The sequence below is a fragment of the Carassius gibelio genome, chromosome B15, assembly GCF_023724105.1.
Source record: "Carassius gibelio isolate Cgi1373 ecotype wild population from Czech Republic chromosome B15, carGib1.2-hapl.c, whole genome shotgun sequence".
Taxonomy (NCBI): Eukaryota; Metazoa; Chordata; class Actinopteri; order Cypriniformes; family Cyprinidae; genus Carassius; species Carassius gibelio.
In genome coordinates, this window is record NC_068410.1 from 20206439 (window position 1) to 20224929 (window position 18491).

Here is an 18491-nt window from a genome sequence, read left to right on the forward strand (position 1 = left end):
ACAAGCCATATCTAGAATTTAGTGTTTGAACTTCCATCTTTGTGCTGTGTATATTTCTCTGTATTTCTATAGATCTTGCTCTGCCCCTTTTTAAGCATGACACTCGTTGTGTTCTGTCTTACTGTTTATTCACAGAATAAAGGTTAAGGTCGTAGGCATTTAAAAAAAAATCTTCTTGGTATACTGACATCATGCTTCAAACTTTACAATGCTCACGATAACTTTCATTATATCTGCAAAACAAATTCACTTCACCAGCTCTTCAACAGTGATTCCATAGATATATACAGAGCTACTACAAAACCATCTAATGTTCAAAGACAAAAAATATATATTTTTAACTTCAGCCTATGAATCTATCCAGTTGCAGGATGTCAAACATATTTTGAACTTTTTTATATGTGCTAGATTCAAAAAGTAATGTAGTGTACTCCAGCCATACATCACTGAAAGATAACAAATTTTATGTTTATGTTTCTATATTTTACTTCTGAAAATAACCACATGATACATTATGCATGCAATCAGTGACCTGCCTTATGTGTCAGTAATTAGCTAAATCACTGCTAGAAAAATATCACAGAACAGTAGTAGACTTACAAATGCAGAATTTTGGGAAGAGGGTTGAGGTTGGATAATGCACATACAAGCATTCGTGGTAATATGATCACATATGGCCACAAAAGCCTCTCCTCATTTACGGTCAATAGACACAGTGGGATAGCAGTGCAGGAGAACTGAAAGAAACCAGACCATTTCTCCTCCATTTGATAATGGATCAATAAATACATGTCTGCTTCAACACTGTGTAGACCACACGAACATTTTCCACAGGTCACAGTGGGAGTGCTTTAGATTAACATCACACAACCATCTCTGCTATTTTTTCCATTGCGCTTTGGTATGATAGTGAACTGGCATAGCATCTCTCATTAACTGCAATTTGCTAATGTTGCCAAAGTTCAATCGTAAACACACAGTACTGTATTATCTTAAAGACATATGTAGTTTCATAGTTGTATATTTTATATTAGGATAAATTGTTTAAAACCATGTGTATACTAAAGATAACGGTTATACACAGTGCTACGTAGATCTGGACATATACAACAAATCTCTGTTATATGTCAGGTAACACAATCTAAGCTGCTGCAAAATATCCTATCGCTGACGTTTAAAAAAAAAAAATAGTAATGATGAACTAGACCTGAATTTACACTGCCAAAGTATAATACTTAATGTAAAGATTTGAACAAACATTAAAACCCAAGTCAAATATATAATAGTAGCCTAATGCTTACCTTAGCAAACAATGCTAATTAGTGTCCCACTCCCAACACACTTGAAAGATGCAATCAGTGCATGTGGTGGGAAAAAAATATAAATCTGATCATCTCTTTTAAATGGTTCTTAAACTTTTTTAACGTTTTAATTGGTACACACACAAACACACACACACACACACATATATATATATATATAATATTCAAGGTTTTTTTCAGTCTATCAGAATTGTCAAAAGCTTTTATTTTGCAATTGTGCAAAATACTGCATCGGTAACACAATGGCGCCATCAACTGTCCAGCTTGTATTTCACTCCCAATCACATCTAGTAAGGGGGTTCTCCCTTTTAAATTTCATTATCAACAATACTATTCCATGCATTGTTTGTGTAAATTAAAACTAAAATAATGATTAAAACAATTATTTTTTTTTAATTTCAAGAGTTTAAAAGTTCAAGGCTGCCACTTTTTAAAAAAAAAAAAAAGGTTACGTGTCTTCCAGTTTGTAATTTACTAGCAAAGCAGGACTAAGAATAAGGTTTACAACAGTATTAAAGTAAGGAATCTAATGTTTATTTTCTAACTGCAAATGTGAACCATTTTTTTGTAAACCATTTTCCTTAGTTTGAAGTACATTTAAAGAACCTTTTCAATGACCACTATAAACACAACCTTTAGTGCGAAGGTTTCATGGCTCTTAAAGGTTCTTCTTGCAACCATAAGCACCAATAAAGAATCTTCTACTTTTAAAAGTGAATAAAATACTTTAGTGCCTGTATTAACTAGTACTCCTTTTTAGAAATCAGTTTTAATATTACAGTATATTGGTTTTAATATTGGTTTTACCCCAGTATTGTTCAAGGCCCCAGACCATATTCATGATTTACCTGCTTTTCATACGCATGTCTTGTGACGTCTTTATACATTTTTAAACTTCTAATATGCATTTAAAATGAATTTGCATCTTAAAATAGCAAAGGTGCAAATGAATTCTTTTAAATTCTTTAAAAGAACTTTAAATTATTTTAAAGCGAACTCATGACAGCACATAATATAAAAGGCAAAATCACTCTGTATTGGATGTCTTATGCCAAAGGGAAAAGACAATATGTCCCTACTTAACCCCAGAGTACAGCTCAGTCCTAAACGTTCCCAAATATAGTTCAGAGTCAGCTGGAGACCTCTTGGGTGAGTGAGCAGATAAACTTGGAGCTGATGACAAAACCTAACAAGTCACAGTTGCATATGACAACATGAACAGCAAACAGAAGTGTGTGCATAAACATTTATTTTTATTGGAAAACACTGACAGTTATATCACATTTTATCCATATAGATTTCACATGTTGAGTATTCCCAGTTCGGTCACTCAATTTCAAACCCTGCCCACACAAAACGGTCCAGAACAGGGTAAGATATATGTTATGTAAAGCTCTTCCAAATGAGTAATACATTTCAGCTAGAAGAAATAAATAACCCAATGATTAGACCAATAACAAGCCCTTCATAGTCTTACTAGCTACATAATTCAAAACACTGTTTGATTTCATCCCTCAAAATAACCAACAACTGACAGTTACACCTTTATCGGTCGTCTTGCAATCAGACCGCAAATTAAATTTGGAGCGTTTGACAACAAGAGGTTCTGATAAACCCACGAGAGCAAGAGACAAATGAGCCGTAAAGCAGCAGCAGCAGGTTCCTCTTCTGTGGTTGAATGTACAGTATGATCTACACCAAAGTGCAAATATATAGATATCAGTCTATGAATATACACACAGATCACATACTTCTTAATTGACTACCGTACAAGATCTCTTGCAAGAAAGTGGAGGCTTACGAGTATTATGGCACATTTCAAGAACATTGATCAAACAGAAGTCACAGACCTAACTAGAATAACAATAAGCAATGCCAAGTTTTACCAGACGTTAATATTGCAAAACAGTACATTTATAAAGGATAACACTCATAGCATTTATTACCTATGTAACTATATATTTTACAGTTATGCTATTTGCATTACTCTGTCACACCTCGATTCTGCTATACATACTTTGCATCTCCACGCTCCCACAGAGTTTGAAGACAACAACCACATTAACAAAGGTTTAAACCAGCTGAGAGAAACCACTGGCTCCAAGTACATGCCTTAAAGCCCAGAAAGACGCTTTTCGAATCGTACGCCACCATTAAACCGCAGTTTTACAGAGTAAGAGCATGACGTTGGGTTTTTACAATATGTACGTCTTCATAAACATCCAGTTTTTGTTCTGTTTGGAGTCTTAAACAGGAGAAGGCAATACGCAAAAGCATGACTTCACCACAGGGTCACACGCAGTTGTTCTTGATCAGTTTGTATTCAAGGCAGCACTGTGACCCTGGACTAGTTACCACAACGTTTTAGCATTATTATTGTATGTATTTTTATTATAATTTACTCTTTTTTTTTTTTTTGTCAGCGATGAAGAACACTCATGAAGGGAGATGTTCTCTGCATGGACTTCAACTCCTGTTCAACTAAAGTGACGTGCTGTCCTCAAAATGTTTGTCAGGTCTGGAGATGTTTGCTCCAAAAGGGCTCATGCAGGTATGCTTGGTCCACTCACTTCTGCTGGGACAATTCTGCTGTATTTTTCACAAACTGATTTCGAAATTTGATACGATTTTTTTTGGTAAGAGATCACAGAATTTGAAATTCTAGTACTCTCTGAAGAAAACTTTAGATTTTTTTTTTCTTTTTAAAGACAGAGTGATCTTAGTAGGACAAGCAATGTAAGAGAGAAAGATATAGGATATGACAATCCTTCACTTGGCGGTCATCATCTGGACAAACTCTGTGAAGACAGAAAAACAGATAATAGTAATCAAATGATTCCTGACACTTATCTAACTATCATGGATGGATGGATGGATGGATGGATGGATGGATGGATGGATGGATGGATGGATGGATGGATGGATGGATGGATGGATGGATGGATGGATGGATGGATGGATGGATGGATGGATGGATGGATGGATGGATGGATGGATGGATGGATGGATGGATGGATGGATGGATGGATGGATGGATGGATGGATGGATGGATAAAGGATTTTCTTTTCTCAAATAATCTTAATGCCAATTATGAAATACTTTTGGAATGCACCATATTGGAATGTGCTGGAACCTATTTTCACCAATGTAAGACCATATAAAATATAGTTTGGTCAGTATAAAAGTAATCGAAGTCTATGGAAGTCCCACAATCCATAAAAAACTAAACAAGTGTTTATATATGTGTGTGTTTATATGTTTTTGAAAGAGGTCTCTTTTGCTCACCAAAGCTGAATTTATTTTGATCAAAAATACGTACTTATAAATGGTCATGTAAAAATATTTTTTATAGTAAAATTATCAACGTTGAAAACTGTAATCGTTTTTTTTTTTTTTTAAACAGTGATTGTTTCAGGATTTTTTGATAAACAAAGTTCAAAAGAACACTATATAGTAATTAAGTATTAATTTCTTTTTAAACACTTTTTTTAATGAGTGTGAAAATACATAGGATTAGCAAACTGGATGATAAATGGATGGTTAAAAGGATGCATGTCTGATGCTTGCCTAGCAAACACCACTAATTATCAGGTACAAATCCCTTCTATTTTTAGATATCATTGCATTTCATTATACCATCACATTCTAGAAATGATGCGTTAAACATTCAATGCAGGTGTATTTTTAACACTTTCTCCAATTAAAAACTGATTTAAACAACAGTGCAAATGAACAACTTCTAACATCACTATTGAAAACGATCCAAAAAAATGGTTTCTTTAATGCCATTTTGGTCACATAATACAATTTTTTTTAAAAACTGTCCTGAATGAATGAGGAAATGTGCTACAGCAGCTCACCTTCATAGTTGACCTGACCGTCTCCATCAATATCTGCTTCTCGGATCATCTCATCCACTTCCTCGTCTGTCAACTTCTCACCCAGATTGGTCATGACGTGACGGAGCTCGGCAGCACTGATGTAGCCATTTCCATCCTGAAATTAGATTATGCACAATAGCTTCATGATTTTTGTGATGTAGTTCAAATGCTCATTTTGACCTCCAGGTTGACGTTAAATAAAAATAAAAAACTAGTCAATTGAGCATCTGCAAACGTTAATAGTACAGTACCTATTGGAAACTGCTGAAATGCTATGCAGTTCAAACACGCCAACAAAACACTGTTCAAACCAGAGATGTGGCAAGAGTACTGGCTCTGCACCAACCAGTCAGCTACTGCAAACACTAATGAAAGTGCTCACACGACAATAATTTGATTTTAATGGGTATATTAGCTCTTCACACTAGATGAGGATCCACTTTTATGGTAAAAAAGTTGCACTTCCAGAAACTTGTGCCCTGAAATATTCTCTGCAAAGTTCTTCTTTACTGTTCTTTGCTCGGGGTACAAATGTTTTTGATAGCTGTGCAACTTTATGGTGTTTGCGAACATGACTAGGGAAGTATCGGTCTGATAATCGGTATCGGTTTCGATACTGCCATTTTCAGCCGTATCAGGTATCAGACAGACAAGATGGATCCAAATCAGATACTGTGTGTACACTATTTGTTTTATTGTTAAGCCACACGAAAACATTATAAAGCACCATCAAGTTTTCGTGCACTATATTTTAAGTGTTCTGAAGCTGTTCCATTGTTTAATGTGAAGTATAGATGAATATTTAAATCAAGTTCATGTAAACGCTTCTTGGTCTCATATCTGGAGACGTTTTGAAACACTGAGTGAACAAATGAACCTTAAAAAGTTTCAAGTCAAACATGGTGGACCATACCCATCCAATAAGCAATGGTCTTGGACTGGGGTGTGCTAGCTAAATGACAATAAAAATGTCTCCACGATGAGATTTTGAAGAAATATCATAGTATCGTGCTACAGTACATATTCTATCAACTGCATTCTGGCGCCTCCATCTCAAAATACTGTATTTTACTGTAACACCACACACATTCACATAAGTGTTAACTCAGCGGTAGTTTACTCACAGGAAACTGTACTTCTTCACAGTCACAAAAGTTCATTATTTACATCTGCTTTAAAGCCTTGCTGGTTAAATGTTTCATTCAATTTAGCTTGAAGCATATGAGAACCTTAAGAACTTTAATGTCTACTTTTTCTGAAAAAGGACACGAAACAAAAACGTGATTTCATCTATACGTTATACTGACTGCTTTTAATTTATTTTATTTGGTTATTTGTTGTGTGTTCAAATATCTGAGTACAAAATATTCATCCCAAGTTCAAAGAAAGTGGAGAAGCAATCAAAAAATACCGAAATCAACTCAAGCTGTTTCAAGCACTCTCTGCCAATGGCCCGCTGCAGCAGCCTGTGCCCACATGGTGAATAATCTCACCCACTGTCTGGAAAACACACCTGCGCAATTCTTACGTAATCACTTCACAGAAGCTACACAGTTTCAAAGTCAGCTAGTCAGCGGGTTGCTTGGATGACTAGTTGACTGATCCATTTTCAAAAAAGCCTTGTATATTTCAGCCTTTTTTTGGTTCTCCTGACCCTGAGAAGTGGGTCAGAAGTGTTCGTGTTTAAAAGCAGCTACCCTGAACCTTCATTAAGATTCTTCACGATTACATTACATGAATCAGTTCAGTGCTTCATTAGGTTTCAAGTTCATGGCAGCTGCTGTTAACGGTGACATTTCCTCACCTTGTCAAAGACCCTGAAAGCTTCTCGGATTTCCTCTTCACTGTCCGTGTCCTTCATTTTCCGTGCCATCATGGTTAGGAACTCCGGGAAGTCTATAGTTCCGTTGCCTGTGGACAGATCATATTGCTGCCATTTACCACAAGATCAAATGAAAAGTACAAAAAAAAAAGAAACTTCTACCAGTGCATCTGCATGAGGCAGTATACTTCAATATATTTCAAAGCTTCAACTTTTGCAAGCTTATGTCAAGATCTTCCAGAGAAGCCTACCAACTTCTAAACAAACAGAAAAGACTGCAGGACTGTGTAGAGTTATAATTGTTTGTGATCTTACCATCAGCGTCTACCTCGTTGATCATATCCTGGAGCTCGGCCTCAGTGGGGTTCTGACCCAATGAGCGCATCACTGTTCCCAACTCTTTGGTGGTAATGGTACCATCGCCATCTTTGTCGAAGAGTGAGAACGCCTCCTTGAACTCTGTTTTGAATTACAAACATGTAAGTACAGTAAATGTACTTTTAAGTCTAAACAACTCTTAAAATGGGGTACAGTACTAATTTTGCAGTAAAGAGCTCTCAGTAGTAGTAGTACACTACTAGCAATATATAAACTTTTCAGTTGTTAATGGGGACGTCACGATGCACTCCAAGCCAGTTGAAAAAAAAAAAAAAAAAAAGTGAAAGTTTTGTGAAGTTGGTTGAGATGTTCATTTAATTGTGAAACATTTGGGAGTGGGTGATTTATTTGAACAAATTTCTGAGTGGAAGTGTCTTCACTCTCATGAAGTCCATATGCAGTTTTGGACAACTCGGCTAATGTCTGTCCAGTGCACAGGACAGACATTAGCCGAGTTGAGGGACGACAGAAAGAGAGATGGCGAGAGGGAAAAATAAATAAATAAATAAAAGGAGGAGGAATCTGTCTGCAGAACAAAAGAAGGCTTTCGATAAGGCAAGTGTAAAATTCGGGTCAGCTTTCTAGCGCTGGAGAGAACTCAAGGAGTGGGAAGGGCTGCAATTGGACACCGAGGTTGCTTTGTTTCTTCTAGGCAAGTAACATTAGTTTTGCTTTGTTTCACAGAACTAATACATGCTGGTTTTTGCTTGTATATGCTCGTTTCATGTTCACTTGTTTGTTCATCTGCAATCGTAATTGTCATTCCCTTCAGCTATGACAAAGACACATTCATTTTCACATCTCATAAGCCTGGAGCATCTAAGGGTGCTTTTCACTTGCCTGGTCCGAACCAGAGTTCGGTTGCTCCCCCCTCCCCCTGCCCCCGCTGGACTGTGTTCATATTATAATATTTGAGTCCGAACCACGGTTTGCTTGAGTCATTAAGCCAGCAGCTGTTTACCCATTGCTTGGTAACGACAGCGCAGGAGAAGGCAGCAAATGCATAACATTACTCTCTGCACTTATGTATTACGTTTTTGAACTGTTCGTTTTGTTTATAAAGCTTCAGTACATAACGGCACTTGCGTTTGTCTTACGAATGTAAGCGTTTGTCTTACGAACGTTGAAGGTGAACATAAATGAAATGTACAGCTCTCTGCTTGCAGCGCGTCAGTCACGCTCATCAGGAAAGTGAGTGAAACACACACACAAACACACATTTTCATCAAATAATTTGTCATTAAAAGCGATTAATTTCCGTGATTTGGTACGATTGCATTCACATAAGCAGTGAACCGTACCAGAGTTCACATGAAGCGTACCCCAGACCACTGTTTTTAAGCGGACTCGGGTACTGTTCGTGGGTGCGCATCAGAGTACGGAAGACAGCGTTCACATCATCCAAACGAACCGAACTCTGACATCAATTGAACCCGGGTGCGCACCAAAAGTGCTAGTGTGAAAGCACCCTAAACCTCCTCCACTCTCTGTTTCAAGCGTCAGTTCCCAAAGTGTGCACGAAAAGTAAGATAATATGTTTAATACAGCAGATAATAATACATAATTGCCTGAGTTGCATACATGTGTGTGGGGCGGAGCTATCAAAATAGGGACAAGACCCTTTTGGAGTAGGGCCGTGTTTGTTTTGGTGATTTGAAAGATCAAAATTGACTACCAGAAATCACTTACCCCACCATTAAGCCAAACAAAAGTCACAAACATCATAAAGCACCATAAAGTTTCCGTGCACTATATAAATGTGAAGTACAGATGAATATTTAAGTTGTTAAATTCAAGTTCACATAAACTCTTCTCTCTGCTGCGGCTGTCTGTCATCCTCCATTCAGCGTTCAAACTGCGTGTTGCGTTCGGTTACGACAGTCAAGACGATGAAATTCTCTCCAAGATGATTTAATGTTCCTTACATTAAACTTGATCTGCAAATAAAGATTAATGGTTTTTCTAGCTAACATATGTACACATTGCTGATGAGCTGTTGTGTGAGATCTTGCAAGGTGCTCCCTCTGGCATGATAATCTTAAAGGGGTCATATGATGCGATTTCAATTGTTGCTTTCTCTTTGGAGTTTTACAAGCTCTTGGTGCATGAAGATCTGTAAAGTTGCAAAGACTAAAGTCTCAAAGCCAAAGAGATATTCAAAAGTTAAGACTATGCCACGCACCCCCTAAAATGGCTCATTCAAACACACTCCCAAACAGAACAGCTACGGATTTTGAACCTAGGAGAGGAGGTAATTCGGACTTTGCTAAGACAATCTGGCGCTTCTTAATCAGCTACTGGAAGAATGTTTTGTTATTAGTTTAAGTATTTGCTATTGAATGTTCAAATGAAGGAGTTTTGCACATTGCGAGAGAGTGTGTGTGTGTGTGGGGCAGTGTTGGGAGTAACGCTGTTTAAGCATAACGACGTTACTAATGGAGTTTAATTTTCAGTAACGGAGTAATCTAAAGAATTACTTTTCCCATTGTTGCAACGCCGTTATCTTTACTGAGAATGTAAAGTGTCGCGTTACTACAATTTGACTGAATAAAGCAGTCAGAGGTGTCATGGCTATACACATCAGCTGCCTGACACCGTTGCAAATCCAATGATGATTGGCTGGGTGGGCACTAAACACAAAACGGCGTCAGCGATAATGGCATTCTCGAACTGGAAGTACTGGAAATTAAAGGCGAAAATGTTTCTGAAACATGCACGGTATGCCCAGGAAAAAAAACTTTATCCACGTCTGCCTCAAGCAACCTTAAATCTTATGAACCACCTCACATCAACACATGCTAACATGTTACTGTACTGAATATTTAATGCTGTGTTCAAACCAGATGCGACTTGCACGAATAACTCACGCTATTCGCCCGTAGTTGGACGCTTGAACATTTTGAGTTCATACACTTCATTCGCACGGGAAATTAACTTCACAACAGACGGGTATTCGCGTCATGGTGGGGCTTCTGCCAGTTGAGCTCACGCAGCATTTTCAACCACCATTTTTATTCCGATAATTTTCTAAATAATACTGTTATCGTATCATGAAATGTAGTTTTAAAAGTATTTCATGCGAGAATGTAGATGTTTTAAACTCAAATATCAAAACTCAAACCGATTTTCGGAGGTTGTCTATTCGCCTCTTTGCATTGACTTAACATTGAAATCACTCGCGCCAGACGCTCTATTTGCATCTTGTGTGAACCCACCATATGAGTTGGATAGTGAAAACTTTTGAAAATAGTTGGATAGTGAAAACTTAATTTGTGTTCAGGGAAACATACAAGTATCTTCTTTTGCTTACGAAGGGCAGAACTTTGGCCATCTTCAACACAATGAAGATGGCCAAAGTTCTTATTTTGTTGAAAAACATTTTTTTTTCATTTTGTTCTGCCCTTCGCAAGCAACAGAAGAGGCTTGTATGTTTCCCGGAACAGACATTAAGTACAATTTACCTTGATCTTCAAATTGCAAAAGTTTTCACCCCCAAGCTCTTAATGCATCTTGTTTCCTTCTGGTGCATCAGAGAATGTTTGAGCCCCACTGTATTTTCACACTTAAAATTCTCTTACATATCAAAATAACGAATAGAATGTCAGTTTATATCTTTTCAAAATTTGCTTTGTTTTTAAATAAAAATAATTTCAAGTCATACTCCGGCCACCCTTGAGGACTTGAGGAACCTTGCCCTAGAGGGTCCTGATCCTTTGAATGAGAACCAGGGTACTAGACAATTTTTCAGCCAATGTTACTTGACAGTTAATCTCAAGAAAAATGAAGGCTGTGAATGGGTCTGTCAGCCCATACTTAATGAGGTTGCTTTGAGTCTTAACATGTTCTTGAGGTTGCCGTTATTTTTTAAGCTGACTATCAAGAGTTCACTCACCAGCGATCTGTTCCTCAGTCAGCTGATCTGCCTGTATTGGAGAAAAGAAGGAGAGAAAGAGAAAGCCAATCAGCTCAGTGCCACATCACTATCAGAAAAGCTCCAGTTTTGAAGTGCTCACACACACACACGCACACACACACACCTCTGACTAAATGAGTATAATGAAGGACATGCATAAAAATACTCCTTCAAAAATATCCACAGCAGTTATAATTAGTGCCACTTAGGGGGTCATGAATGCGACACACTTAAAATGATTGCGTTTCTCTGACACGGAGTTCATTATTCAATTATTAAAGAGAAGAGGATTCATCTGTGATTCACTCTGTGTGATTCAGCTGTGTCTTTTCTGAGAGGAGGCACGAGAGCACACTCGCTTGTATTCAAAGGCGGGTGATTCATAAAGCTTGGAGCTTAAAATGGACAGGGTGTAAAATGATCCATGAGGAAACAGCGGACATGGATCTGACTCATCCTCATAGGAGGCAATGACTTTAGATTTAACACATTTGACTCGCCATTTGTGAGATGAGAAAACGACTGATATAAATGGTTCTCAATAACAGGAGGGCCCAGCTAAGCACAAGATACACGCCTGCGCATAATACATTTTGAACTTTAAAATCAATAATTATTAATTACTAAAAATAGTTAAAAATTTAAAAATGTTTTTTGGAATGGGGGGGGGTCAGGAAAAAAGGTGGCATGATTACAATATCTGGACCGCGAATCAAAAACAATCAATACAGCTTGACCCCTTCTGTTGCATATTCAAATTTAAAATACTTTTGTCTAAAATAAAATCATGTGGTGCAACCAACAAAGTAATGGTTCAAACTAAATAAATAATCATGCTCATGCACTTCTGACATAAAAACGTAAATATTTCCATGGCTTTCTAAAATGTACAAATGGAGGAAATACTTGTGAAATATAAGTTATGAATTCTGGAAAACAGCACATCTAAAACGCATTGGGGGTCGTTTACATATCGCGCCTAAAACGCGTGGAAGACGCTAGGCGCGCCGCTTTCTCCTTCTTTCCAAAGCACTCGAGCAGAAGCGCTCCGGAGGCGTCTGCCGTTGTTAAGCAAAAATAACACGCTCTCTCCATGAAGACGCGGAAATTTCAGCAAAGGATAAATGGATTTGCAGCACTAAAAATAGCTCGCAGTAACTCTGCTACTAAATTTATTTAAAAATGGCAATCCATACACAGCTATGGTCAGCGGTTCCTTCATCTTAGCTGAGTTTTCAACGTTGTTACGGGAAGGGATGAAGCTGATTGGTTAGTTCTTGTCACATGACCTGCGGTGCGCTTGCAGCATTCTGAAAAGTTGAGATGTTAACTCGATGCGGTGCGGACGCGCTTCTATTATGAGCGCACATGCCGTGCGCCTACATTGGAAATAACGAACTTGCGCGCGCAAAAGACGCGATATGTGAACGGCCCCCTAAACAGCACGAGTAGCCTGTGTCTCAGTCAGAGGTGCACACAGCCTTTCTGTCAGAGAATATGATGGGCCTTTAAAAAAAAAAAAAAAAAAATGTATCAATAAAAATAAAACCAATGCCATTCTTTATAATTATTTACAATTGTCTTAAAAGTTTTTCTACAAGTAATATAATTATGAAAAACAGTAAACAAGTTTCACCCAAATTAAATTTTTCTTTTAATTAAATGTAAACATTTTATTTTTTGGTAAATAAAGGGGATTTGGTATTAAAATTTAAACATGAAATAAATATTGTGTGATTTATTGCTTTAATAAAGTTTTATAATTTTTTTAACTGTAGTAGCAGTATCACATACATTCCCCTAAATACTAGTAATTTTTCTAGCACAATGCCTTTTTGTAAAAATTAACTTATTTTGACGGCCTACCTTTTTTTTGACCCTGGTTTTACTCGAAATGGTAAAATGCTTGTGAAGTGACTCAGAACAGTTCTGGTGATGTTTTTTATGTATTTGTCCTCATTGAGAAGGCAGATGCTGAAATTACTGCACTACTCTGTACCACCAGTACTTAAAGAAACCTGGTACGGTCACATTTTCATTTTTTTAGTACCGAACCACCGAAGTACCAGGTCTTTTGACTACACTAGCTCGTATCAAACTACTGTATATCGATATAAACGGTATTGCCTCATACAGAATCGCTTATAGAGAAAATATCAATATATCTGTTTTTTGTGTGTGTGTGTGTGTGTGCGCACCTCTTTCTCTTCCTCTTCTCTAAAAGCAGTGCAGAATGGCCCTGCCCCCTTTGCTGCCTTTTCTCAGGGGTGGGTTTTATCTGGGTTTTTTACATCACGAACCCGGGAAGTAACTTCTTGTAGTCCCTACCAGCCGTTTTTGTAGGCATTAAACTGCCAAAAATCTCCATTTGCATTGAACTTTCAGCTTTGTAACTTTGCAGATATTGTTTATGCTCAAAAAGCAATATTACACACTAACGTTAAAAAAAGTTAAATCGCAATGAACCACACCTTCAAATATGAAATTTAAACCACCAGTAGGTGTCAGCAGGTCACTGTTAGCAAGTCACTAGTTAATAAGTAAATCATTGTGACTGAACTGAATAATTTAAACGGTTTATTCATTCAGGAATGAAACATGCTGTGGCAGTGTTTGGAATTATTTTTGTTGGAGAAATGGAGCAAAAAAGAAATCTATTGTCTAAAAGGTCTCTTATTATTAACTTCTTGTTTATTGAACTGTTGTACAAAATCAGTATCACATTTTCAATCATGCTGACTTTTGGGGAAAAAAACGGCACTCTTTGTGTGTTATTGACTATATGAAACGATATAAATATATACATTTCTGCACCCATATTTTGAATTATTTGATAATTCTGAATGCATTTTAATAGACTGGTTCTTGCAGAGAAAGAACACACTCTAAATGCGTATGCACACTAGTTTAACCTGTTAACATACAAGACTTCATCACCTAATGTATGCATGCACTCTGTATGTGTGTTTTGTTTGCTTTTCACAATGTACTCTATAATATAGAATCGCACATCTTAAACTACAATTATAATATTATCGCAGACCATACATACTGCACACCCATACTGTTTAGATTTGTATAATACATTGTCTTCTTATCGATCCCTGTTTTTGCAGGGTAAAACATGGGTTGATTTTTGCATTGGTCTGCAAAAATCGCTTAAAGTCTGTGTAAAGACAATTCTGAGAATTGTTTCTAAATACATCACAAATATTACAAATGCATTGCAGAAACATGTTACAAAGACTGTGAATTATTTAGTTCTTAATTGTGGAGTTAAACAGGTTTTCACCATTTTCATGTTAAGGATTTTTGGGGCGGGGCTAAAATCATGATTTGATGATGAAACGGAGTCACTGAGCAAAACTCCAGCACTATAATCAGTCCCTCCAGAAAAACGCGACTATGCGATTGCGTGATTTAATGCATAATCAGCCAAGGGCCGCATATTTATGAGGGGGTCACTTTTTTTCAAATACGCACTTTCGCAGTATAAATTGCCGATTTCATAATAATAATAATTTTCATTGCAAAAAAGTCACATATATCTTAGCAGAAAGTTGAAAAATGTTGCGTTTACCTCACACAAGTAGGTACATCGCCATTATTTCCCAATGGGAACCTTATGAAGTGACGTAATTGCGCAACGTGAACATCATCTGTGAAGCCCACTGTGAAACCAGGGTCAAGGACGCAAATCATTCTCATCTGCCAACAAAAATAAGCGCAAAAGACCACGCGAAGCAGTTTCCCGGTGTGTTACATGACAGTGGGGGCAAATTATTTTGAGAGAGGGATGAGGATGGCGAATGATAGGCCATTGTTAGATGCTACGCAGTTAGTTTTCATTTTCACAGTGGACTGTTGTAGTTTCATTCAGAAGTTGATGCACCTCTACAGTTGTAAGATTGTACTTTTTTGTTACAGAATAGTATCAAAATCCTTACAGTTGTAAGTATATTAGTAGTATATAAAATAGTTTACGTTGCAGTAAGAGATTGCACTTTGCAATTCCTGTAAAACAGCATTTGTAGGCCTATATGTGTGTATATTTTATTTGTATTAATTTTTACAGAAGTTGTTGAATATTCCTTTTGTAAAGCTAGAGAACTTGTTTGACTCAATTTTTTGTAAGTTTGAGCCATGTGTTAATTAAGGTCTGAAATAAAACAGAATGAGAACTTAAATATTATGTGATTTAGTATGCTTGCTTATCATAGGAAGTCATAAGAAATGACTCTTTACAGTAAGGTAGTAGCCTAGTGAGAACAGGGTGTTGGGGGGGGGGGTCTCCTTTTTTTCTCTTTTTCATCAAACCGCAGTTTTCGCAAGTTCCCGCAATTTCATCGCATAAGATTACAAAAATATCCCGCATATTCCATTGCATTTTTTAAGAAAACCTGCCACAAAATCAAGGATTTTTGCCTGCAACAATCACAACAATAATCCGCGTTTTTCTGGAGGGACTGTATAATGGGCTGTATACACGACAACATTTTCAGCCAAAAACAGAAAACTTCTTATGCGTTTTGACTGTTCATTTACATGACAACGGCATTTTGTGGACTGAAAATACTGGACTGCATATTTTTGAAAAAGGCACAGTTATTGTTTCTGTGTAAACACCCAATATGGGAATCTTTGAAAATGGATTAATTGTGTGTGTGCATAGTATGTGTTAGGTATGTAGACTGCGCAGTACATGTCGATTTGTAAGGCAAGTGCAAACATACATATACTACAATGGCAAAGTATATGGTACTCATATACATCATAAAATCATAACTAAGGTGTTGATGTTTTTATAAACTGTTATTGTTTTGAAAACGCTGTCATGTATACGTAAAAAAAAATCACTTTTTGACTACACGGTACGTGCAAACGTAGCCTAAGATGTGTTCGAATCGAAGCAGCGCTACACAAATCGAACGGTGAGTGAAATCAAAGTGCAGAGCTATAGAGAGCAGACGGCATCATGCTTTCGATTCGCTCTGTCATACACTGATCATTCTGCACAGTCCTGCTTCAAGTTGAAAACACAAAATAACTACAGAGCAGTGGTTTGCCCGCTCAATCACGACTTACTACCATTAGTTACTACAGCTTAAAGAGGTTGCAAGCTAGCTATGCCTTGGTCAAGTAAATGCATAATAACTGGTTGCAATAATTTACAAAACAGCTGAGTCTCCTCATTTAAATAAGCTGCAGAGGAAGAGAGAGGGCAGAATTTCCGCGAGTGGGCGTGGTTTCAGCGCCGCCAGCGGACACGCCCCCAGGTTTGAAAGCAGAGAATTCAGCTTTTTATAGATTTTGATAATTTATTCACTTGGCGGATATTTTTAGCATTCAAATTTGGCTCGGTGGTTAATAACACATTTTTATGTGGTGTGATTAACTCAGAACACATTTAATATTGACTTTACAATATTCTTACTGAAAAAGAGTATGAGTATTTGATTGAGAAAAATATTACTCAAACTTTAGGCTAGTAGTGCAACGCAATGGCGATCCTCCATTCAGACTGTATCAGACATCAGGTGCACACATATGGTTAAATGCCTGGTTTGGATGCAGGTGGGCTGCCATCTCCGTTGCTTCCGGCTAACATATTCTGCGCGCTGCTTCTCAAGCCCATTACCGCATTTCAGTGACTGCAGCAATTAGTGTGGATTAAGTGTAGCATGAGCGGACAAATGTTTGTCATGCAGTAAGAGTCCTCTCCGAGTTGCATTCCAATTTGATGAGCGAGAGTCTGCACTGCAGATCCAGTGTCAGCGTGTTGCTGCACCAGCTATGATCTGGTTCACTGCAGGGGAAAAGGGGGAGGGGGACAACCGGGATCCGTCCGTCACTGCAGTTCAGCATGCTGCAATATGGATCCTCACTGTCCATTACTCCATTCATATTTATGCGGTATACAGCTATATGATCATTTTGGGGCTGCGTGTTGATGAAACGCATTTTTTTAAGCAACCGGTGCGCAACAGCTACCCGACATGTTGCAACAGAGAGACAGTCTCATATCCGCAGGACATTTGCAAACTTTGTGAACGTGCATGCAAAGCAAATACATGGAGGCAAAGCAAAGCTAAGCGGCAGATTCTTCCAGAAATAAGGAACTCGAGCGCGTTTGCTTTGCTGATGATTATTTTTACACCACCACGCCCACGCTTATCCTTCTGTTAAAGGCAATGAGCTCAGCCCATGTAAAATTAGCAGCCAGTCACTATTCACACACCGAGATAAGGAGAAACACCGTGTGAAGGCAACTCGCATGATGCATTGCATACAGTAATATGCATCCGAGAGACACTCAAAAGCTGTCAGCACTGTGAATTTACATCATGCATATTTGGAATGCAATGCAAAGCATGCATTTAAAAAACACTAAGGTCTACTGTGACCAAAAAAGGGCTACTTTGCATAAAAGAATATTCAAGAAACCTAAATACAGAAACTGGTGCGCACGTGATTGACAGACTTCAGCTGGCGCGAGAGCAATAATAGCTAGGAGCGCATTAAACTGCAACGTAACTAACTAGTCTAATTTATTCATTTCTAAAATCTCTTTCTGATTAATTCATAGTGAATCGTACATGATTTTCGTTTAATATACATAACACATGTTGATGTGCATCAGCTGGATAGCGCTAACTGGATAACTGAGTTCATTTAAATAAAGCATTGATGTGTTGCTATGCATTTTCTTTTTTTACTAAACCTTAAGGAATCTTTATGTGTTTGACATCACAAACGGTAAAGAAAACGCTTAAATAATTAGTAACTTATAATCATTATTAGCTGTCAAGCTGTCCGACACGATGTTAAACTGTTAGCTACGGAAAAAAAAAACTAATATCAGGCTGTACTTACCATCCTTAAACAAGGCCCGTGCGATAAACGTGTCTAAAATCAGCAGCAGAAAGATGTTTGTTTTAAACCTTGACGTATAAACGCCGGATCTGCTCCTGTGTGTGTGAATGAGTGAGTCACAGATTGAGGTGTAGTAATGCGCCGCCGCTGCGCTCTGGCCTCATTCATGTATCCCTCCGCGCCTGCTTCGTCTCATTAGCGCACACTCACAGCTGAGTTTGAGGATGAACTGGCAATGCTATGCCACCCACTGTGGTTTATCTTCTACTTTGGTGGATCATAAATAGAGTGGAAGAAGGAA

The 18491-nt window shown here is 37.7% G+C and overlaps 1 protein-coding gene across 1 annotated transcript; it reads right to left on the reverse strand.

Annotated features, from left to right (window-relative positions):
- Positions 1-2554: 2554 nt before the first annotated feature.
- calm3a (calmodulin 3a (phosphorylase kinase, delta)) lies at positions 2555-18444 on the reverse strand. The gene is made up of 6 exons (XM_052576664.1): positions 18191-18444; positions 11297-11327; positions 7342-7485; positions 7009-7115; positions 5184-5319; positions 2555-4120 (listed from the first exon to the last, which is right to left on the reverse strand). Exons 1-6 carry the CDS (start codon positions 18191-18193, stop codon positions 4092-4094), a joined length of 450 nt encoding a protein of 149 aa, XP_052432624.1. The 5' UTR covers positions 18194-18444; the 3' UTR covers positions 2555-4091.
- Between the last annotated feature and the right edge of the window lie 47 nt (positions 18445-18491).